Source organism: Simochromis diagramma, unplaced genomic scaffold (genome assembly GCF_900408965.1).
Source record: "Simochromis diagramma unplaced genomic scaffold, fSimDia1.1 OVJJ01000545.1, whole genome shotgun sequence".
Taxonomy (NCBI): Eukaryota; Metazoa; Chordata; class Actinopteri; order Cichliformes; family Cichlidae; genus Simochromis; species Simochromis diagramma.
The window spans coordinates 3,687,300-3,710,121 of NW_024387371.1; the positions used below are offsets into that span (position 1 = coordinate 3,687,300).

The 22,822-nt window shown below is 39.2% G+C and overlaps 4 protein-coding genes across 10 annotated transcripts; 1 reads left to right on the top strand and 3 right to left on the bottom strand.

The window, feature by feature from the left end:
• The first annotated feature begins 1,333 nt into the window (after positions 1 to 1,333).
• On the top strand, positions 1,334 to 4,631 carry LOC120718878 (cadherin-like protein 26). Its single transcript, XM_040007605.1, has 10 exons — positions 1,334 to 1,513; positions 1,605 to 1,751; positions 1,841 to 1,985; positions 2,105 to 2,280; positions 2,441 to 2,569; positions 2,922 to 3,104; positions 3,340 to 3,677; positions 3,783 to 3,925; positions 4,021 to 4,245; positions 4,396 to 4,631. The coding sequence occupies exons 2-10, from the start codon at positions 1,605 to 1,607 to the stop codon at positions 4,629 to 4,631; spliced, it is 1,722 nt and encodes a 573-aa protein (XP_039863539.1). The 5' UTR covers positions 1,334 to 1,513.
• Positions 4,632 to 6,462: 1,831 nt separating this feature from the next.
• On the bottom strand, positions 6,463 to 9,415 carry mtg2 (mitochondrial ribosome-associated GTPase 2). Its single transcript, XM_040007650.1, has 6 exons — positions 8,782 to 9,415; positions 8,487 to 8,634; positions 7,688 to 7,803; positions 7,346 to 7,564; positions 7,113 to 7,251; positions 6,463 to 6,978 (listed from the first exon to the last, which is right to left on the bottom strand). Exons 1-6 carry the CDS (start codon positions 9,010 to 9,012, stop codon positions 6,605 to 6,607), a joined length of 1,227 nt encoding a protein of 408 aa, XP_039863584.1. The 5' UTR covers positions 9,013 to 9,415; the 3' UTR covers positions 6,463 to 6,604.
• Positions 9,416 to 9,902: 487 nt separating this feature from the next.
• On the bottom strand, positions 9,903 to 19,305 carry LOC120718910 (calcium-responsive transactivator-like). 5 transcript variants are annotated; one of them, XM_040007644.1, is made up of 11 exons: positions 18,788 to 19,305; positions 17,992 to 18,068; positions 17,814 to 17,898; positions 17,498 to 17,630; positions 16,813 to 17,061; positions 15,884 to 16,048; positions 14,137 to 14,238; positions 13,535 to 13,627; positions 13,319 to 13,438; positions 13,090 to 13,217; positions 9,903 to 11,867 (listed from the first exon to the last, which is right to left on the bottom strand). In XM_040007644.1, exons 1-11 carry the CDS (start codon positions 18,854 to 18,856, stop codon positions 11,841 to 11,843), a joined length of 1,248 nt encoding a protein of 415 aa, XP_039863578.1. In that variant the 5' UTR covers positions 18,857 to 19,305; the 3' UTR covers positions 9,903 to 11,840. The 5 variants fall into 5 exon arrangements, with proteins under 5 accessions (XP_039863578.1, XP_039863579.1, XP_039863580.1 ...); XM_040007645.1 differs by lacking the exon at positions 18,788 to 19,305 and adding an exon at positions 18,511 to 18,759; XM_040007646.1 differs by lacking the exon at positions 18,788 to 19,305 and adding an exon at positions 18,642 to 18,739.
• Positions 19,306 to 19,854: 549 nt separating this feature from the next.
• Positions 19,855 to 22,726, bottom strand: lsm14b (LSM family member 14B). 3 transcript variants are annotated; one of them, XM_040007652.1, is made up of 8 exons: positions 22,536 to 22,726; positions 22,085 to 22,248; positions 21,863 to 21,992; positions 21,545 to 21,748; positions 21,279 to 21,383; positions 21,003 to 21,164; positions 20,450 to 20,579; positions 19,855 to 20,360 (listed from the first exon to the last, which is right to left on the bottom strand). In XM_040007652.1, exons 1-8 carry the CDS (start codon positions 22,651 to 22,653, stop codon positions 20,237 to 20,239), a joined length of 1,137 nt encoding a protein of 378 aa, XP_039863586.1. In that variant the 5' UTR covers positions 22,654 to 22,726; the 3' UTR covers positions 19,855 to 20,236. The 3 variants fall into 3 exon arrangements, with proteins under 3 accessions (XP_039863586.1, XP_039863585.1, XP_039863587.1); XM_040007651.1 differs by having other exon boundaries at positions 19,895 to 20,360; positions 21,545 to 21,763; positions 22,536 to 22,724; XM_040007653.1 differs by having other exon boundaries at positions 19,895 to 20,360; positions 21,279 to 21,362; positions 21,545 to 21,763; positions 22,536 to 22,722.
• Between the last annotated feature and the right edge of the window lie 96 nt (positions 22,727 to 22,822).

Below are 22,822 nucleotides of genomic sequence, written 5' to 3' on the forward strand. Positions count from 1 at the left end.
ACCCTCATGCTCTCATATGCGATTACTCAACACTCACCCAACGTGGAGACAGACATAAATAGACACTGTACACACAATCACACTCCCCAAGCGTACTCTATACCCCAGGTCTAGGTACCCTTGCCCCTGGTGGGGGAAACTGCACCCTGACCCAGGTGGTGTTACCCTCTTCCCTGGGGTGGAGAGAAGCAGACCGCCCAGACTCCGTAGTAGCAGGGAGGCCCCACATTCCAGACCCCAATCGGACGGCCAACTCCTCCATCTGCAGAACACTGTTGAAAAATGAAGGAATTAGCATATTACTTCAGCAAAATCAGGTTAAACTTTGTGCATTCAGTTAAGTCAGTGACTTCTCAGAACCACTCATCTGAAAATGCTGGTGGTCCCTCCACCTCTTCATCTTACATGTTTTATTAACCCAGACATAGCAGGAGTTGACTTCAAGTTCTATCATCAACACTTTTCATACTGCACTCTAACTCCTCTAGATTACACATGCTTACCAGGGTGGTTATTAACAGGAAACCTGTGTGAAGCTAGATCTGTTTCCCCACAACACACAGATGGCAAATGCTGAAGTCAGAGCAGGGAGCCAGCTGCAGCTTATCTAGCATGCTGATCTCATATCAGTTTCCTATAAACGAACTGCCTGAGAAGAAACTGTATGCTATACATTATATATCCAGTATATATGTATGATTATCTGTTGTTTTTTTTGTTTTGTTTTGGGTTTTTCTGTGTTGGGGGGATGCCGGGGTTGTTGTTTAAAACACAACTACATACATTCAGTACAGTATAGCAAAGTATAGCACACATTTATGATACAGATTCAGATTATTGGATGGATGAACTTAAAGGCCCATTTACCAATATAAACCCTCCCATCTGTCTTCTAAAGCTCATACTGGCACGTAGCTGAATTTCCACTCATGCATTTAGTGAGTAGACTGCACAAATGTCAAAGCGAGCCATCTCTTGGATATAATATGGAGTTGAAACACCCGATTCTGCTTTTGGTTCTGGTAAAAGTTAAATATTTAAAACAGTACTTACTGTTTACTTCCAAATTTTCTTTTACTGCCTCAGATTTCAACACAAATTTTACTGTAAATAGCACTAAGAACACGAGAATGACATTTTATTAATTTAACGTTTATACTATTTATTTTCATATTCAAGAACTAGAAGGAGCACGTATGAATTAAATCATTAAGAATTACACAACTATCTTGGTCAATTATTATGTCTGTCAACATTATACTGAGTTATAGCCAGTGTTTAAAGATTAAAAATCTGCTAAGAATATAATATAATATATAATATATATGATACTCATAAATATGCTGTGCTGCACATTTACTGCAAGAAATGTTTCCAGTGTAATCTTTTGCAGTGTTGGGGAGTCCACAGATCATCTTCACAACTTTTGCTGCGTCAAAAAAGAAACTGGATCATTAATTCCTTTACTATTGATGAAGGTTATCAGGGACCTTTCCCATATTCACTGGGCAAAGTGAGTGTATGCCTTAAAATGTAACACATATCATGACACAGAGAAGGACAGTTGCAAAATTCACTGCTCGTGTGTCTTATGTTTGATACAGATGGAGGTTGAGAAGGACCTCGTTCTTTTTATGATACAAGGACAAGGTGTCGATGAGGAACCAACGCAAGTGTTAGAAATCAATTCATATACAGGAGAAATAAAAGTCCTCCGTTCGGTGGACTATGAACAATATCAAACTCTTAAGGTAAGAAGAAATTTAAAAAATATATATCTAAATGGAAAGTAAAAGCTATGCATGGAGTGAGGTTTGATTATTTCGTCTTTCCATTGCAGCTTAAATTTAAAGCACTTGACAGAGAAAAACATGAATTAGAGACACAGCTCGGGATTTATATAGAGATTTTGGACACAAACGACAACCCTCCAAAATTTATGTTTGAAAAGTACACTTTCACCATAAAAGAGTCAACATCACAGGGTAATTTTCTCATTTGGAAAGAAATATTATTTAAATTACTAATGCTACGGTGTCAAAATTATGTTTTTGTGACAGTGAATCTAAATAACATAATCATTATTTCCTTTTGATACTAACAGGCACTGAAGTGGGTAGAATTCAAGCAACAGATCAAGACATAAGTGAGATATATAGCAAAGTTGACCTTAACATAGTTTCAGTCGAACCTAAACCTAAGGATCTTGAGTTCTACTTCAAAGAGATCAATGAGACAGGCATTGGAGTCATTTCTTTTAAAGGATGTCTGGACCATGAGGTGAGAGAAATTACTGCTTGATGGCAAAATTCTCAAATTAAAACTTTCCATTTTAATCTTTCAACATGAATCTCTTCAAATTTCAATAGTACAACTAAATTCAATATGTTTGACATCCATTTACATTCAAGATGAGCAATATTTTATTTTTCTCCTTCAGACAGCTGAGAAATACACCATTATAGTGGAGGCCAAAGACAATGGAGAAAAACCACTATCCAGCTCCTGCACCATCATAATCAATATAGAAGATGGAAATAATCACCTTCCTGTCATCACACAGCAAACAGTTAGCAGTTACTTATTTCAGTCACAATATTTGTGTCACAGTCGGACGGTCCTTTCTGGACATCCTGCTTGTGGTGTGTTTTGTGTGGTGCGTGTGTGTTTCTCTCCCGCCTTCTTCCCCCGGCCCTCCAAGCCCAGCTATGTTTGGACGTTCGCGCTTCCGGGAGAGTGAGAGCGTGGTGACCCCTGATCCAGAAGCGCCTCCAATCTGCAGCCGACACACCTGTGCCTAATCTGAAATCATAATCTTAATCTAATACCTAATCTTGTACCTAATCTTAATCATCAAACGTGACAAATTTATTCAATCAAAATCATTTCCTATTTTACAACTTTCTGTTTTGTGACCTGAGGGCCCAGAAAAAGTGAAAGAAGGACAGACAAATGTTCTTGTGTCACGTATACAAGTTCATGATGAAGACACCAGAGGAACCCCAGCCTGGAGAGCCAAATATACAATCCAAGGAGACACAAACAACAACTTTAGAATAACTACAGATCCTGAGACAAACGATGGGCTACTCCATGTGGAAAAGGTATTTTTGTGATTATGTAACACACACATATTTACAATTACATTTTACAATCACTCAAATTGCAGAGTTGACTCCCTGATTCCCAGAGTTGATATCAGACCCTCAGACAGAGCACCTAAAGCTTTAACCATATCTACGTTTTGCAGAGGTAGAAGTTAAAAAATGTAAATACTTGATGAACAGCAACTTATTTTGAATAGTCCAAACAAGATTTGAATCTTAATTACTTTTACAGGCTTTAAACTACGAAGATGGTGCTCTGAAGAATATAACTATCACTGTAGAGAATGAGATCCCCTGTTATTCATGCAAAGTGGAAAAACACAGCTCCACTGATCTTTGGGAAGTAGTTACCATATCTGGTTCCGCTGCTACTGGGTCTGCAATGAGCTTCGTGGCTGGAGCAGTTGCATCCAGCCGTCAAGTGATCGTGGCTGTTGAGGATGTCAATGAGCCTCCAGTTTTTGACAAGACTTCCATAGAAACTGTGGTCACTGAGAATGTTAAGGAAGGCCAATACCTGGCAACACTCACAGCTAAAGACCCTGATGTTGCCAACAAAAACACATTTAAGTAAGTCTTGACAACTATACAACTACATGTCACTTCTACAAGACAAAAACATACAGCATTACTACATCAGTAGACACTTTGAAAATGTCTAACAAACCATTTCAGATACATGATAGGACACGATCCAGCTGGTTGGATTAAAGTGGACCCTGACACTGGAAACATAACAACATCAAAGCCCTTGGATCGAGAGTCAGAGTTTGTTAAAGACAACATTTATGTAGTCACAATATGTGCTGTTGACGATGGTATGAATCAATAAGTATTCACATATTTGGCCCATTATTCATTTACATTTCCTCATTACATTTCTAAACAAGGTGCAATACTTTTTAATCACCAGGGAAACCACAAATGACAAGCACTGCAACTCTTAGTATCTATGTTAGAGATGACAATGATCATACTCCATACCTGGTTGTAAGCACAATTGAAATGTGCCAATCTGACGGACAATCCTTTGCCAACATCACAGCCTTAGACTCAGATGTTGAGCCCTACAGTGGCCCTTTCACCTTCAAGCTCCATGGAGATGTTGAGGGCAAGTGGAAGATTGACCCTGTCACTGGTAAGCTTTAGAGTCTGCAGATACTCAACCTTATATTACTCACAAAAATAATATATTGAATAAATTTCTGAGCCTCCTTTAGGTAAATTAAAAAAAAATCCACTGACTGTTAGCAATGCAATTGAAAATGCATTCATTTGGGACACACAGGTTATTCAGTCAACTTGGTTAAAGAGCCTACAGTTCATTCCGATCACCATGAGCTGTTGCTAGAAGTTTCTGACCACCAGGGGAAATCAGCTTTCCACAACCTGTCAGTTACTGTTTGCAGCTGCTTATACTCAGAAATCCCAAACTGTCATGTAATGAAATCTGCACTAGGAGGAGAGGGAATTATTTTGTTGGCCATGCTGCTGTTTACAGGTAGGACACATGATCAAAATTAATCAAGTATTATGAATAAGATAACTTGTAAATGTTGTTGTTATAGCTAAAGATGATCAATACATAAAGACAAAAATACAATTCTCCTGTGAGTTTTCTCTTTTAATGATAAGCAGCAACTTTAACCCTGATAATGTTATGGCAAAAAAAAAAAAAAAATTATTTATTATTTATTCTGGAAAGTGATGTAAGTACCTCTTGTAAAGGTTCATCCCTACACTTAATTAAAAGTGGAGAAATTGCTGAGTGTGCTCTTCCTGACCTTGTTTTCCCGGGCTGGCAGCTAATCCTTCCCCAGAGGCATTTGATGATATACTGGGTCATTTAACACATCACTCTGAAAACATCAGACACTGCTTTCAGTGCTGTATACATCTTATTGACATAAGAAGTAATAGACATAAGAAGCATAAGCAATACATATACATTTATCAAACTGTAGTTTTAAATCGAATTGCTTGGGTTACATTTTTGTTTTAAATTAACTTATCCAGAGATAAAGTAAAAAGGAAATAAAATCAGCTATGAGGTTTTACAGACTTCTTAACCTCTTGTTGGTTAAGAAAAAAGATCATATATAGCGAAATTCCGGTCTACTTGATCCTTGACTTACAACACCAAACAGGACACACTTATTATGCTAGCTCGTGAAGAAAACCGCTGTTAGCTAAAGAGAAAAAAAATCTTTGTTTTTTTCCAGATGATGGTGAACAAACCTGAGTTGGAAGGTCTATTTATCTCTTGACCAGAAACAGGTTACAATGATATGGCAATTATTATTTGTGCCTGCAAACATTATCAAATCCTTTGTTAAAATTTAACTTTAAAAGTTGCAGCGTATCAGGGCTGTTTTTTGTTGATTCTTCCGCCCCCTGGTGGAGGAACGTGATTGTGCAGCTTTGTAAGTAAAAGCTTTTTTAATTATTTAAAAACCGCATTTAGACTTACAAAATGAATATAGCTTATTAACATGGTTTGTTTTGCGCAAAGTGCACAAAGAGCTATACCATATTATAGCTAGGAATGTGGCCCATTGCTTCCACATGAAAGGAGGACCAGACTTGATAATCAAATTATAAACATTATAAATTATAAACTCAGATAGACAACAACGTTTATCCAACTGGCTGTACTGATTTTATAATTAGCATTTTACACATATCTATCTCTCAAACTCCTTCTTCCCCTGGGCTTTTCGGACATAGTCTCTACTCTGACCAAGCATTTTGTATATATTTCTCCTGTTTGTTATTTATTCCTGCACAGCTGCTGCGGTGTACCCACAACGTACAATGACAATAATGGGCTATTTTACTCTGTTCAATTCAAAACTCATATAACGTTCACTGACAGAAAATTTAACACACATTTCTGAAACCACATCAGCTCCAGGAGAGAAAGCTGCAAGTCATATTTAGATTTACCCCAAAATATTAGCTTGTAGTGACACCACTTTCTAAAGATTTACACACACATACACAACCACCAATCTTTTTATGAGCTTGTAAAAATCAATTGAAGTTTCCTGCTCACCACAGTAACTGTACTAAGTTCTCCACAAACCCTCAGATGTCTTTACTTTGACTATATGGAGCTTTATTTACATAACTACCACTGAGGTTCAATAAAACATGACAAACATGCCCTCTGCTGGTTTAGCAAGGAATTCCATCTACTTTCAGCTCTCAATAACTTTGCTCCTGACAAATCATATCTTTAAAAAAAAATTGATCAAGTAAAACTTAAAGGCAGCATTGAAAATCTTTTTTGCTGTTCATCTTTTATAAAATAATACATTTAAATATTGTATGTGTAAATACCATCATTAATTAAACACCAAACTCTTATGTTTTATTTATTATTTTATTTATTTATTGAGAAATTAAAATACTGACTAAATTGTCCAATATAAATATTCATCATACACATTTTCTATTAAGCAAGTAGCCAGTTTTTCCTACCACTGAATTTCCCTTCACCCATCACCTCCCCCTTGGATGTAGCCATCATACAACTCTCTCAGGTGGAGAATGAGCTCCTCTGTGTTTTGTCCTGTGAGAGCTGAAACAGGGATGACCCTCTGGGAAACGTGGCTTTTAAGAGTTTCCAGCTTTTCCTGGGCCTCAGATAGGTCCATTTTGTTGGCTATGATAGCCTGAGGCCGCTGGGACAGTCCAGGTTCATACTGGTCCAGTTCATAACGCAAATGTTGGAGCTGGGTCCAGGGCTCTTGAGCCGACAAGTCCAGAACAAAAAGGAGGAAACGACAGCGCTCTATGTGGCGCAAGAAGGAGATTCCTAAGCCTCGATTTAGATGGGCTCCTCGAATAATCCCTGGGATGTCAGCAACTGCATAAAGTTAAGATAAAATTTAAAAAAAATCACAACATCATTCAACTTTATCATACTGTAATATACTATAATAATAACCTTTTTTTTCCTCCTACAATAGACAATTAGAATCTTTGCTTAAAACCACCTACCTGCAACTTGCTCATGATCCCTGTACTTGACTATGCCCACATGAGGATTGAGAGTTGTAAAAGGGTAAGCAGCCACAGCAGGTCTAGCATTGGTGATGGCTCTCAACAGAGATGATTTCCCAGCGTTTGGAAAGCCAACCTGATGGGATGAAAGAGAATAAAAACACTTCAATACATCTGCATTGATGAAAAGTCTGATGCCAGTTTTCTCTTCAGAAACAGGGTCTGCTCACAAGTCCAGCATGTGCCATGGTACGTAGCTCCAGTTGAAGGAGCCGCTCCTGGCCTGTTATTCCAGGAGTAGCTGTCATTGGAGAACGGTTTTCATTTGACAGAAAGAATCGGTTCCCTTTCCCTCCAGCCCCTCCAAATGCAGCAAGATACTCCTGACCATGCTCAGTCATGTCCAGTATGGTTTTGCCCTGCTCCTTGACTACAGTTCCTAATGGTACCTTTACAGATTTAAAAAAGCAAACACACACACACACACAAAACATCACAGGAGAGGTTAAGTAAGGTCAGGCCAGACTCATGATCAAAGTGGGTGCCGTTTATGATGAAATGCAGGGACTCACACGAATGTAGGTTGGGCTGCCATTCCGACCATAACAGTTCTTGCTGCCTCCCGATTCCCCATCCTCCCCCTTGTAAAGTGGAACTACTTGTGCTAATGATTTGACAAAGCGGTCAGCTGAAAGCAGACAAAAAAGGAATACGTATAAAAGCATGAAGAAACTCATTCTTATTGAAGAATTTATTGTCCATTTGATCCTGGCTTTGGTTCCTGTCTATACACACTCACCGGCCACTTCATTAGGTACACCAGGTGCTCATTAAAACATATATTTAATCAGATGGCAACATCTCAATGTATAAAACATCTTGACACGGTCAAGACCAATTGCTCAAGTTTAAACAGAGTACCATATGGCGAAGAAACATGACTTAAGTTGCTTTGAATGTGACTGGATTGTTGGTGCCAGGAGGGCTGGTGTGAGTATTTTAGAAACTCGTTTACTGGAATTTTCCAGCACAATGGTCTCAAAGATTTGTACATAACAGTCTTGAAAAGAGAAAATATCCAGTGAGCAGCAGTTCTCAGCAGGTGAAGATGCCTTGTTGATTTCAGAGGTCAGAGGTGAGCTGATAGGAAGACAACCTGCTGAACCTTGAAGCAGTTGGGCTACAGCAGCATAAAAACTACATCGGGCGCCACTCCTGCCAGCTAAGAGCAAAAAGCTGAGGCTTCAATTCACACAGGCTCACAGAAACTGAACAACGGAAGATTGAAAAATTATGTTTGCTCTTGAGAGTATATTGACTTCTACATAGCAAATAGTGCAAATAAACATTCCTGTAACCAATCAAACTTACCCTTTATAATGACGCTTCCTCCATCACCTCCATTCCCTCCATCAGGTCCACCCCACTCTTTCCGAGGCTCACTGTGAAAGCTGCTGGCCCCTTTACCCCCTGACCCAGCCACCAGCTTCACACGGCGGTGGTCCACAAAGTGACGGGTCTGTGAGGCGCAAAAAGAAGCAATTTCACAGTAGAGTGAACCATGCTTACGACTCTGATAGTCTCCACAACAGGTGTGTTTATGCTTTGTAAATATGCAAATATCCAGAGAAATAAGACGTGTAAAATACGCTTTAACTTAACATACCAGTTTCTTTTCAGACATCTCCCTTTTCTTGGAGTTTCCGCGGACTTTGGTGCACAGTGTACTCGAGGTGCTGACATCTCTGACACCGCCGACTTTCCTACTGCAAGTCACAGAACTGAGTGTGAGGGGGCTCAGCTCACCTCTTTCGACCTTTTGTTTGAAAATACATCTTAAAAGTAATTCCGAGGATGGTCGGCGAGGGATTTTAAATCGAGACAACGCTGCCAACATTATAGCGTTCAACAAACAGACACCGGTTACAGTTTTAAAGTAGCTAAAAGCGATCTGTCAATGTCACGTCGACCGTTTACGTTAATACGCATCTCCACCAGCGTGATAAACAGGAAACTATCGGGGAACTAGGTAAGGGTTTATAAAATCTAAATGTCCATTCATGGATTTCCCTTATATATGTATAATTATTTGGCGTTTTCAAAACGATCGCAACTACCCATCACACGTTTACCGACTACGACCACCACATCTACGGAAGCCCCACCGGTCAAAATCAGTCTTTGCCGTTGCTTTGCGGTCCACTACCGCCACCTGCTGTGCTACAAAAGAAAAGAAAACCTCATACCTGAACCGCCAAAGAACTCATATTTTCAACTCAAAACTCTAAAATGTGTCTACCTTAACAAAAAAAAAAGGGCTCCTGAAGTTTGGTTGTGACCTAACCATGTTGCAATCTACACATGATGGAGACTTTATTAAGTAAACCTTACAAGTACCAGGTTGAAACCCCCTTTTGCCTTTAAAATTGCCTTACTTCTTCTTTGAATAGATTTAAGAAGCTGCCTTCCTCTTAGCTCAAAGCAGTTTGGCCATTCTTCTCTGGCGACATTTTTACTCTGAATTGCTCTTCACTGGATATTTTCTCTTTTTGAGACCCTTCTTTGGAAACCCTAGAGATGGCCCACCAGGCACCAGCAACTACAAAGTAAAGAAATCACATTTCTTCCTCATTCTGATGCTTGGCTTAAACCTGAGCATATTAAGTTGTCTAAATTATTGCCTAGTAATCTGAAGAACAGGTGTGCCTAATGAAGTGACCAATGAGCATACAATGAAATATTAAAGAATCTCTGACTCACGTTCAGATGACAAAATCCAGACACACAAAAGGTGAATGTCAATTTATTTTTGTATAGCAAATAGTAACAAAAGACAGCAGAAAAGATCAGGCGATGCAGTCTTACAATAGATAAGTAGATAACATTCATATTTGGATTATGCACATCAAACTCTCCTTCTCGCACATCCACACACACACCGACACGCACACTAACAAGGCATACCACCCATGAGTGATGACACACTACGTAGAACTGGAAAACGACTTGCCGCACATGTTTGGTTCACAGTAAAAATGAGAAACTGATACCAATTTAGAGACGCCTGTGATTGTCAGTGTTAAGTGGTACATAGTTAATCAGCTGTTTGACAGCCAGGTATCTCCCATCCTTGATAACCCCTGCAGAATGACCACAGTTGTTGTGTTATTCTTCCCCTCTGAGGTAAGTTGAGTTACAACAAGATGTTATAACAGAATACTGCTAAGTTGGACCCTCACAACCACAGAAATAAAAAAAAAAGTTGTCTGATTTCTTTTTAACTAAATAAACAAAGAAATAACTTGCAGATAGATCGATCGATAATAAATATGAAAAAGGTAAATTCTTGTACAAGTACAAAAATTATACTGCTGCAACAATTGTATTATTTTTCTTACATGAAATCCTTGATCTAATACAAATAATAGCAATAAAAAAAATTACAAAGAAAAAAAAACTGCTAAAGTAGTAAGATTTATGTTTGATATATTCACATATCTGCCTCTAAGTCACGTAAATAAAGAAGTAATATTCTTAAATAGTCTATCACATTCTGTTCTTTTCCTGTAACATAACACTGAATAACTTGAGACAAACAATCTCTGTCTTTATCACAGCTGTATGTAAAAAAACAAAACAAACAAACAAACAAAAAAAACTACATATAATCACGTAAAGTTCACCGTAAGAGCCAACCTCAACATGACTGACGGAGCTGAGTGTATTGCACTTATTGAAGTTGAGGTGCAGGACATGTTACTGTTCTGTTCCTGTGTTACTTTGGCTTTTTGAGTATCATCTCTTAAAAACAGCCTGAATCACGCTACGATACAAAATATTAGACAATACATAAACTGTCACTGTAAAATAAAGTGCAGACAAAGTGGCAATGCAATTTTATGTAAAAATCATTACTTTATGGCATCAGAGCGCAACACTCCTTACCTCTGCACAGACGCTATAAGCCGGCGCAGAGCGATGCCACTCAAAATATAGTGTCAAAAATACTACCACGATGTAAGATTATCATGGACAATGATACACATTTTTAAGTTTTCGTCTGTCAACTATCTATTATGTCGATTACCTCAGCAAGACATATGTAGAGAGTGAAAACACATAATGTTATACCACACAGCAACACATCACAGTTTGACTAACACAGACAAACCCCATGATCAAGTCAGGTTTAACGACCAACATTTTCACCTTTTTTTAAGGATGTACCATGAGATATAACAGTGTTTATACCAGGAATAAGAGCAAGATTTATAGTCTTCTATCAAATATCAAAGAATATTCTCTTCAAGGCTAATAAGCTTTTTTTTTGTAGTCCCACAGTCTCACTTGCGCTGTGCACCAAAAATAAAATAACATCAAAAGCTCTTAAAACAATAAAGGTAGGGGACAGAGAACAAGTTTATTTGTGCATGTGGCTGAGGTGCATGTGACAACTCCACAGCGCCCTTTTTAGTAGCTTGTATAGAATGGTTACATTAACTGCCTTGGTTTTGCAAGCACCACAACCAGCTACAACCCTGTTGAAATTAAAACGGAGGAGGGAAGCATCACATTTGACTGGATTAATTATTTTAGCTAGAATGATGATTAATGAGAGGATAATAAATCTGATGGCAGCCTGATCTAATCCATAGCTGAGCCCAGTTCATTACTGTTGAATGTTCCATCGCACATTTTCTTCCACCAGCAAAACATTGTGCTGCCTCATTGCTGATAATTTCCATATTGACCCTGAAATTAGAAAAAATATATGTTTAATTTGATTTATTTATTTATTTATTTATATACTGCTTAAAGTTGTGGTTGGACATTTACATATACTCATCATGGGCATAAATTTAAAGACAATATTTGGTTTTTAGTTATTTTTTGAACTGTTCTTTTTAGTGGAATGACTCTAACATACATCTTCAAGATGTAGACCGATACTTAAAACAATGGGAAATGTCTGGGAAACTCTAAAGTGGAGATCTAAAAAGGAGAATTGTAGATTTAATCAAGTTGGGACGGTCTCTTAGAGCCAATTCAAAACAGCTGTAGATTCCAGGATCATTAATTCAAACAATTATAAATAAATATAAATTATTCACATGTGTCACTACTTTGCCAGGATCTGGAAGAAGACCAAAATGTCACCCTCAGATGAGAGGAAATTGTTTAGGATACTCAGAAACAACCCAGGGAATTCCCAAGGTTCAAACATGAAATGAAGTGGAATCTGCAAATCTGAAAATCTTTGGACTATGCTTAAAAGGTTCTCTGCTGGGAAACCAGCCAATTTAAATTAACTCCACCAGTTCTGCCAATGAGAGCAGCCAAATACTGAACTTGGATTATGTCAGAAGCTTGTTGATGGCTACTAGAAGTGTCTGGTTGAGGTGCAAATTGCTAAAGAACATTTAACCAAATACTACTGGAGATGTAGGTATATATTTTAGTCTGTATATAACATTTTGAGCCTGTGTGGATTACAAAAAACCCAAAAATAATTTCAAAGATGTGCACCCAATTCTTGGTTTTAAGTCATTAAAGAAGCATGTACATAAGAACAAGTTATTCATTAAAGATGCATGCTCTCCACCGTGGGAAATGAACATTTACACCATATTCATGCTGATGATGAATGCATGTAAACGTCTGACCACAACTGTCTGCATGGTGCTTTCAGAGTATATGTTTCTATTAGTACTAAAACAGACACACACTACAACATCTTTTTTTACTTCACTGGTCCTACATGAATCTGATTTTCTGTTGCTCTGTGTAATTATATAAGGAAACAGGAAACAGTGTTTTAGATCATGGTCAAATTCAATTACAATTCTTTGAGACAAAGGGGTCTAGCAAGGTCCTGTGTTATTTTATTACTCTTGTTTCGTGCACAGACTTGTGCCAGTATGTCTATACCTAAATAATAAATATATTTTGCTTTAAGTTAAAACATCTCATGTACCTGTTCATAGGAGAACGGCCTCTGCGTCTGCGCACCAGGGCCTCCCTGGGAAGATCGGTAGGATCCATACTGTTGGCTTTGACTCTGCTGATACTGAGAATATTGAGACGATCCTCCCTGGACTGGACCTGTAGCACAGGAGTTCAATTAGGTGGATGTTTTCAGTTGTTTTATGTGCGTGTTTAAATTTGCCTGGATGCACAAAACCGACTGTATGAGTCACTCTCACCATATCCCTGGGGCTGTCCACTGTAGCCTTGTTGAGAAGAGTACTGCTGTTGGCTGAAGGCTTGCTGCTGGCCAGAGCTCTGTTGATACTGGGCCTGCTGTTGACTGTACTGAGAGTTACCTGGAGGTAGACATATCAGATGCACATTACTATAGTTAAGTATTTATTTAAACAATAAAATATAGAAATGCAATTTAAATTAAGAAATGTTATTACCTCCTTCATAGTAATGTTGTGAGGATTCATCAAATGATCTATCATACCCTTGTTCCCCATAAGAGGACTGTTGATATGAATACTCCCCGTGACCTGCAGAGAACACGATTCAACACATGCAAAAACTCCTCTGCTAAGGCAAAATCCAGTGACAGACGAAAGAGAAGTTATTATTTGCAGGTTGCAGCTGAAACATTCATAATAAATGTCTGTCAACAAATTTTCACACGAACACCATTTTGCCAGCCTTTTCACTTCAACGTATTACACAAAGCATTTTTTTTTTTTTAAAAACCACCCCAGATGAAGTTTGAGCTCTCTCTGTGACACGCTGCTATATCGCTCTCTGAAATCTGAAATTTCGGCACACCAAAGGGGACAGTATGGACACAGACACAGTGGCAGAAAATAGACCAATGTCAGAGTTTTCAATTTTTTTTTCATTACTTTTGTCTCCCACAGTGAAAAGTTGGGAGGAAGAGCTTCAGCAATAAATCTGGCTCAGGCCTGTAGGACAGTGCTAAAGGGAAATGGAATGACCTACAATGCGGGTTGTGTGTTTGAAAGCTGTGTGTATGAAGTTTATGGATGTGCATGATTACCATCAGGGTAATACTGCTGGTTTATGGGCTCGCTGGAGCTCTGAGTGTGTCCATACTGCTCTCCGTAGAACTCGTCTTGTCCCATGTACTGCTGTGCAGATCCTGCAAGACAGGTAAGACCATGATTGGTTAAACAACTGGTCAAACCAACTGGCCATGTGTTGGACACTAAGTGGCTGTGGCCAGGAGAACTAAAAATAGCTTAAAATAAAAATAATTAATATTACAGTAATGATGTTTTTATAATTTATGTGTAAATAGAGTACTGTACAAGTCACTGAAAATGATTTTCAATAGATTAAATTGATAATATTAAATAAAAATAATATGAAGGAAGATTTATTTTTTTACCCAAATTTTAGATATAGTAATTGAAGTGAAACAATTGCACTGCTTGGTTGAATGAAAAATGCATGATATGCAATTTTTGAAGATAAAGTGTGAAGTACAGAAGGTCTGTTATTCTGGAAAATTAGGATTTGTTTGGTGGTGGTGTGCAGAAACTCCAGATTCCACTTCCGTTTTTTTTTTTTTTTATCTGAACTGGATCTTAGAGAATAAAAAAATTACAAAATAACAAGTACTCTGAAAACTGTAACAAAAGTCAGCATAGTCTAATCTCCCTTCAATCTACAACAAAGCCAAAAATTCCATACAAAGATGGGCAGAATCACAGAACGCACTCATACCAAAGCAATCTAAAACATACAGTTGTGGTCAGAAGTTTATATTCACTCACCATGGGCAGATGTCATGCAAATTTCAGGGTTTTGATGATTTTTCTGGGGTGGAATGATTGTACAACATACATCTTTAATTCAATAAATTCAGATTCACACAGGTTCAGACAGGTTACAATATATACATACATCCACACTGATATTTGGTTTCAGTTTCATTAAATTAACAACAAATGCACTAAAGACAACTGATTGCTGTACAATCATTCCAAGAACAGTTCAGAGAAATCATTCAAATCATTTAAAATGCCAGATTACCATGACATCCATGTCCATGATGAGTGCATATAAACTTCTCACCACAACTGTACATGTCTTTTGCACTTCCAGATATGACCAATTAGCTATAGATAATCAAAATATCCCTTCCAGCTGCTGCACAACCAAAGGCTGGTGGGAAATCCACACAGCTTAACCATGGACACAATATTCCTGTAACACACATCTATCTGGAAGCACTTCACACTATAATGCAATAGGGTACGGCCTGTTGCACTGGAATTAGTATCACATCCTTCTTCTAAATCTAAGTTACTACATGCCTTCAAAGCCTGCACCCTTTGAAAGACACAAAGGGACAGAGTGGAGCTATTATTAGGCACGCACTGACATTGCAAGTTAAGTGATTTACAGAGATGGGAACTTAAAGTGACACAAGTGATACATCTCCAGGCTACTTCTTAAAGTTACAGGAAGGCAACTAGAGCCTACACAATTCCAGATGTCTAATATCACTCTCGTTTTATAATCTTGGAACATCATACTACCAATACTACCTACTTATCAGGGGCTTTTGCAGCAACTATGGCTTTCATCTCAATCCATCTCAAAACTTAGATACTGGCAACCACCGTCACACTTGGAAGACCTGGAAAACTATTCGCCAGACATTCAGGTGTTCACACACACCCACCCACACAAGTGTACATAAGTACACAAATCAGTCCAAATAAACTCACTGAAACAACAGCCATACCAAAGCAGCGTAAAGAAATCTTGCCACCTACCTTGCTGAGAAGAGCGGTAGGATCCCATGGGCCTCTGAGACATCATGCTGTTTCCTTGACTGCCCTGACCCATCATGCCCATAGCCTGCTGTCCCTGATAATGTTGCCCCCCAGCTTGGGCTGAGGAGTAGTGTGGTGTGGCAGACTGCTGGTGCATCATGGAGACTGTGGAGGAGGTGGGATTATTTGGGGGGGAGGGGGAGATCTTGTACATTAATATATAGAGATAAACTTCATCTATAATGCTGATAAATTCTGCTTATGCTTCAGAATGCACAGCCTTCTGGAGCATAAGCAGAATTTCCAGATCTGAGCCTGACAGAAATGTGTATAGTTACACAAACAAACAAATGTAGAAGGAGGTCCAAGGCAATCAGGACACAAGGGGAAAGCCAAAAGGGATCCATAGCATACAGCAGTCAAGGGTCTTTTAAAAAAATATCTTTAAAGAAATGCTTTCAAGATGCTGCTTTAAGTGTAAACAAAGCCAGCGAAGTCAGCGCATTAACAGAAGTACGATAAATACACACGGACATCCAGGGAAAGAAGGGGTGCATCTCAAAAAGTAGGAGAAGTTAAACCTGAAGCAAAGGGAAGAAGGAGGGAGGCAGGACACCTCACTGATGAACTGAATGTGTTTCGTATTTGTCTGTTACACAGGAGGAAAGTTTAAGATATGCATGCAAGCATGTTTTTTATGCAAGCTCAAAAGGGGCACAGCTACCATGTACAGTATTTCACCCTGAAAACTTGAAAAGATTATTTTCATCATTCCCATCCTCTAAATGCCAAATCTTGCATAATACACATAAACGAGTAAACAACAAGTACGGCATCTTGCATCTCGAGAGATGGTAACTCCTGACTATCAGATCATGATGGTTTAGAGACCAATTCCTGATGACTGGGCTTTACGATACCTGGCTCACCTTGGTTGGAATGCATGTTGAGGTTGCTGCGGGAGGAGGAAGAAGAGGATGAGGATGTGGAGGAAGAAGAGGAGGAAGAGCCATAACCAGGCCCAGGGCCCTGGATCATGCTGCCCTGGGAGGAGGGCGCAGCGTGGCTGTACCCAGGGACCGAGCTGCCATAGCTGCTTGCTGGCAGGCTGAGGGAGGTGGAGGGAATAGCCGACTGCACCTGACCAGATTGCTGCTGCATGGGGGCATGGCTGGGCCCTGACAACACACACGCACAGTCAGAGCAGCCACCACACATTCCCCTGTGGTGCCATATCATGTTAACCACGGCCCCACATTCAGTTCATCTTCACAGGAGACGTGCATGGTTGAACAAAGGTAGAGTAACGCACGTTAAGGATGTGTGTATATTTTTTTCACAAGAAGAGGGAATATAGTAACATAACTGTGAAACAATCTGACTCATTGGCTGAACTTAAAACCACAGATACTTAAAGGCAATGAAGCAATATAGAAGTGCGGGCACTGTGGCAGACAAGACATGGTACTGTGTCTGCAGACAAACATGCAACTAAGTCAGAATCAGACGAGCAAGCAAGACACTGGGCAGACAACAAAATCGGGAGGCATCTTTGGGCTGAAATAAGTGATTCAGGGCTTATCTGTAAAACGCAGGTATGCAATTAACTCTCACCATTACTCATTTGGCTCTGCATCATTGATGTCGGGGGCAGTGCTGGTCCCATGTTGTCATTGAGGTTACTTTGAGCATGTCCCCCACTCTGGCCCATCCCTCCAGAACCCAAAGACATACTGGAAGTCGGAGGCTAAAGGTGTAGAGACGTAATATTTAAGTAGCGGCAGTCATAAATGATATGCAGTTCATTTTTTTCACACTGTATTTATATGCATCTATTTTCTGTTTTCGATTAATGTTCTATTTTCTCAGTGGACACAGTGTATACTTATATTTCATAGTTGCTATTACTGGAGTCACAAATCACACTTACCGCAGGTAGTAATGACTGCATGTTCTGATTTGAATCAGCTATTGTGGCCAAGTAAACAAGATTTCTGTGCAGGATCTGCTGATACCTGGAGGAAGAAGAAGAAGAAAACCAGTCTTAATTGTGCTATGCTTTGATATTTAGCAGGTACTGGTCAGGGAGGAAAGAAAAAACCACTTACTGTGTGCATTCAGCCGTCTTGCCTTTGCTTTGGTAATCCATTATGCACTGTATTAAATGATGATTTTCATCCAGCATCTTTGGAAAATAATAAAACAACTTCATTCCACTGTATCTGAAGTCCTATAAGTGTATAGTAAATTATTAACTAACAAATACTCTATTAAAACAGTGCTGTGCTTGATTCTCAGAACTTTATCCAGCCCTTGAGTGTTTTTTTCTGGGTCATCTTTTTCATTTTCTTTTTATATAACAGAGCCAAAAGAAGAACTCATTTTTCACTGTCTTTATTTAGGACGCCGGTTGAAAGTCTGGCTTTCAAGGATAGGGTTTACGTTTTACTTTCGCGCTAAACGGTTCAATCAAGGATAAAAGCGGTGCCCTAGGACCTATACTGTAACACCTGCCTTCAATTTCAATCTATAGCCTACTTAATTAAACACCAGGGCAGAGCTGCTGCTTTGAGAATTCTTGTTAACCATCTTGCGAGGAAATATAAAGCTGATTTCCAATTTCTCACACTAAAATATTCCCATTCGTCTCAAAATATCTGCGAGGATGACAGACAACATCACCAAGAAAGCAGAGATCCAGCCGGCGTTAAGCCGAGCGCTCGTCTACATCACCGCGATGGCTTTGTTTGGTTCGCACCTTCAATTGACTGTAACGTTACAATACCAGTTGCCATTTCTTTGATATTCACCACTGGCTACTTTCTCTGCACTGGAGGGGGATCACATACTCCCATGCTAGAATATCTAAATAGAAATGTCGCGACGTTTTAGGATTTTTTTTACCTTTTGAATGGTTTGCTGTGTCACCTCCCCTTTACTTCTGGGGCGCGCCGATGAAAACGCCACCGACATTTTGTCATATGGGAAATAAAAGAGCCGCTTTTATTCTAATATTTATTATCTCGAGCGCAGCCTTCTATTTGGTTACATAGTTTCTCCATTACCAGGAATAGGGGTACTGACCAAACCAGAGCCATGTCGCGAAAGATGGAAAATTAGAAAACACTTGACTTATCTGAATGGCATTAAAAAGAGCATTTCCCTTAAGCTATTATTTATTATCTGCGTGCAAATAATTACATGCATATAAAGGGATATGATGGTAAGGGACAAATCCCTCTCCCTCAGATTTTGGTATAGTCCAGGCAGTGAGTAGCCTACCACTTTCCCTCACTGTAGACGGGGTATCGTTTGATTCAAGAAACCAGTCTGCTTGGAGCACACGCTGCTCAGTGCGCAAAAGCTTTAAGGATCAGCTGTAGCCAAAGTTGCTTTCAGCATTTCAGGAAATGTGGGAATCCCACCGGTCACTGTGGAGTGTTTACACTTTTTACAACAGCACTTGCCCATCAAGTGCTGAATCAGGGAACGTGTAATCTTATAATTCAGTGTGACATTTACTCTTTAAAAAAATTTTTTTTTTGCCAGTTTATATAATAGAATCTTGAATATATTGCAAACGTTGTTTAAAGGAGTGATCCTTCTTAAAAGGACAAAGAAACAGCCATAGAACACAGATACTATCCCAGATTATTTATAATTAGGATTGTACAACTAAGAATTTTTAAATGCTTACTTGTGCAACAAAATGTCTTTTAGTCTCATAACAGGTGTATCAGCACATCCATTTTATTTACATTCAACTCATTCCCTTGATTATACCAAATTAAGTCTGAAAGCGCCTTTAGTTCATTATATTAATACTATGCAACATTAAATGGACAAATCTGATTAATACTCCCAAAAGGCAAAAGCAAGAATTTACAAATGTGCAAGTAGCAAACGAAAGTAGAAACTGAAGCATTCATGGTTTCCCCCTTTTAAACACAAAAAAAAAAAAAAAAAAAAAAGTTGGAGGAAATTTTACCCACATAAAAACAAGGTCAAATGTCAAAGAAATAATGTTAAACTTTTTAATGACAGACGTTTTGACTGGTTACAGCACAGCTGTAATAATGATGGCTTAGTTCCATCACGTATCCCAGTAAACAGACTGTAAACAAACATGCACAGCATAGCACCTCTTCCAAATGCAATACAGCCTTCATTATTGCCCTTGTGATTTCTTCACTGTGCTAAACATCAAAAGGTCTGTCAAGAAAAGGGGGGCAAGGTTCTTACAGGGGATCCAGTACCTTCCAGAAATAGGGTACGGAATCATTCAAGGTGGCTTTACTCTACTGCCTTTGTATGAAACTGATCTGTACAGCCGCCCAGTTGCATTTCTTTGAGTTAGACTCGAGCAGCACCTCGTCCTCTTCTGGTATATCCACCTCTGAATCCTTGGCCCCTCAGGAAACGCCCAGGGACACCAAAAGTCTCCAGATTGCGCTTTCGCTCCTCTGCCCACGTCAGTCTGAAACCATTGATGTACATAAATAGCCATGAGCACATATCTGTACAAAGACCAGCTTTTATATAAGACAAAGAGAGTCAGCTGATTACCTGAGCCCATTATCAGATGAGATGTTGTCAAAGAAACACTTTGCTTTGTCATAGTAGCACTTTGGACCAAAACGATCCTCCCCTGAACTCAGCTGCAACCCCTCCGTTTCCCTTCCCTCAGAATTCCCATCTGAAAACAGAAAAAAAAAAAAAAAAAAAAAAGGTACTGACAGTGGAAGGACAGAGCAATTCCCTGGTTTTCAGCTATTGGATTTATTTAAATAAAAAAAAAAAGAAAACCCCACACAAGCAACCACTAGATAGATCTATCTATGCCAGAGAGAAACATGGCATTAGAAGGCTTATTTTACCTGAATGCAAATTTACTTCTATTCAAACATTCATTTTTGTCACCACACCTTTAACTCATTCAAACAGAGTTACATGAGAGCACAACTTCCATGAAAATGCCACAACATTAATAATGCATACCTTTAAATTGACAGCATTCCTTCAAAGAGAATTAACTGACAAAGCAGGTGATTTAAAAAAAAAAAAAAAAAAAAAAAAAAAAAAAGTGGTGCATTATTGGCAACTTCAGCTGATAACCAACCTTTTGGAGTCAGCCTCTCCTGGAACTTCTCCTCAAGCACCTCCTTAATGAATTGCGCGTTTGAGGAATCAAAATCAAAGTCTGTGTCAAATTTAAGGGTGGGAGATGGAGCATCAGCCACCATCAGCTGGCCTCTTCTGCGGTTCCTGCGCCGTCGAGGTCCTAAGATTATTATTATTATTTTTTTTTTTTTATTAAGTGCACCTCAAGTTTGTTTTGTATACAAGGATGTCCTTTCTGATTTTCAAGTCTACTGGAAACTTGCATGTTTAATACCTTGTCTTTTTCTAGCAGGTGGCCTGGTTTCAGCATTTTGCTGCTGACTGTCCTGAGAAGTGGATCCACTTGGGTCTGATTGCACTGCAAAGACACCCACAACAGCTACACTTAGTTTTAAGTGCATGTAGCTGCCTAGAAAAATACCCCATTATTTTCCCCAAAACATACATACTCCTCCACAGTTAAGCAACCTGTTTCACTTAGGAAACATCACAGTACTTTAACAGCATTTCCTTCTCATTGCTGCAACATTGTTTACTCACTGGTGGCTTCAGTGACCCTTGTGGTTTGAATATTTGTTCCTCTCGTCCCCTTGGGCTGCCTCCTATTCCGCTGCTGCTGCTGTCCTTGTTCTTCTTGTTGCTCCTGCTGCTGGGATCCACTCGCACCTCTCCTCTGCCTAAATGTCTTTACACTGACGGTTTGAACAGCCTTTTCCACCATGGGACCTCTTTGAGCAAGTAAGCCTTGAAGTAAAGGCCCTGGGTGAAGGATACGAAGTGTGTAGTATAGAAAGAACCCATTTAAATTTTATTTTTTTAGTCAATTAACTTGTTAGAAACTTGCTGTCATTGATTTACCAAGGCCGAGAGCTGCAACATACTGCTGATTAAGCAGAGAGCTAGCAGCAACCTGGTTGTAGGCAGGCATCCTTAAGGGGCTGAGTGATCCAACGGTAGATTGGATGCTTGAAGCGCCTGAACTGGAGGTCTGGATGAACCAAATATGTTAATGTTTAAACACACATATACATACTTAGTCTGTTTTTAGAAGGAGGGTGTAACCAAGCAGTTTTTGTACACCTGTATTATTGCAGGATCCTGAGGCAGGCCATGGTGATACCTTGGAGGTTCACCCAGTGTAATATCCTTAATATCACTTCCCCGGAAAGTAATGTACTCATAGACATCATCTTTGGGTGACGTTGGCCTATCTGTTGGCCGTCCCTCAGTTCCAAAACACTTGACTAGTGAAAAGAAAAACAATGGATAAAGTTAGGAAAGTTCCACCCATATTTCACTTGCCCAGTTTCTTTCCAATTCAGTTAAAAGGACTAGATGTTACAGTCCCTGGTAATGCATTGCTTTAGGTGGAGAGACTCTTGAGGGATGGCTGTTATGAGGAAAGGCAGCCCAGAAACTTTGCCAGCAGCTAAGATTAAATGACAATAACTAGAAATGGAGAAAAAACTTAAAAAGCAAGTTTTTGAAACGCTGACAGATTTTCAAGAACACTGATAGCTAAATAACTCACCTTCTGCCAGAACTACTGTGCTGTTCGCTGCATCAATAGTATACAAAATCCCTTCATAACGATTTTGGGCTTTTGAGAGGAGTGATACTTTACAGCCAATGTATGGCTTCGAAGCCATGGCTCGAGAATATCCGGGGCCGTTGCTATAAACTTCTATAAAGACTCATCACACGGCACATTTCGAGTCCTAGTAAAACCGGAAACAATTTATAGGCGTACACAGCTGACCTGATTGAAGCACCTGGCAATCATTGATGGCAATAAAATGAATGCCAATCACCACGGCT

Coding starts and splice junctions, on each gene's coding strand:
- mtg2 (XM_040007650.1), bottom strand. CDS start 9,012: ATGTTGGCAGCGTTGTCTCGATTTAAAATCCCTCGCCGACCATCCTCG. Junction 8,635..8,781: donor AGATGTCTGAAAAGAAACTG/GTATGTTAAGTT, acceptor TGCGCCTCACAG/ACCCGTCACTTTGTGGACCA. Junction 7,565..7,687: donor GCAGCCCAACCTACATTCGT/GTGAGTCCCTGC, acceptor AAATCTGTAAAG/GTACCATTAGGAACTGTAGT.
- lsm14b (XM_040007651.1), bottom strand. CDS start 22,653: ATGGCTTCGAAGCCATACATTGGCTGTAAAGTATCACTCCTCTCAAAA. Junction 20,580..21,002: donor GGAGAGGCTGACTCCAAAAG/GTTGGTTATCAG, acceptor TTCTGTTTTCAG/ATGGGAATTCTGAGGGAAGG. Junction 20,361..20,449: donor TCATCTGATAATGGGCTCAG/GTAATCAGCTGA, acceptor CAATGGTTTCAG/ACTGACGTGGGCAGAGGAGC.
- LOC120718878 (XM_040007605.1), top strand. CDS start 1,605: ATGGAGGTTGAGAAGGACCTCGTTCTTTTTATGATACAAGGACAAGGT. Junction 1,986..2,104: donor AAAAGAGTCAACATCACAGG/GTAATTTTCTCA, acceptor TGATACTAACAG/GCACTGAAGTGGGTAGAATT. Junction 4,246..4,395: donor GAAGATTGACCCTGTCACTG/GTAAGCTTTAGA, acceptor TGGGACACACAG/GTTATTCAGTCAACTTGGTT.
- LOC120718910 (XM_040007644.1), bottom strand. CDS start 18,856: ATGTCGGTGGCGTTTTCATCGGCGCGCCCCAGAAGTAAAGGGGAGGTG. Junction 17,899..17,991: donor AAGACGGCTGAATGCACACA/GTAAGTGGTTTT, acceptor TTCTTCCTCCAG/GTATCAGCAGATCCTGCACA. Junction 13,218..13,318: donor TGGACAGCCCCAGGGATATG/GTGAGAGTGACT, acceptor CCTGTGCTACAG/GTCCAGTCCAGGGAGGATCG.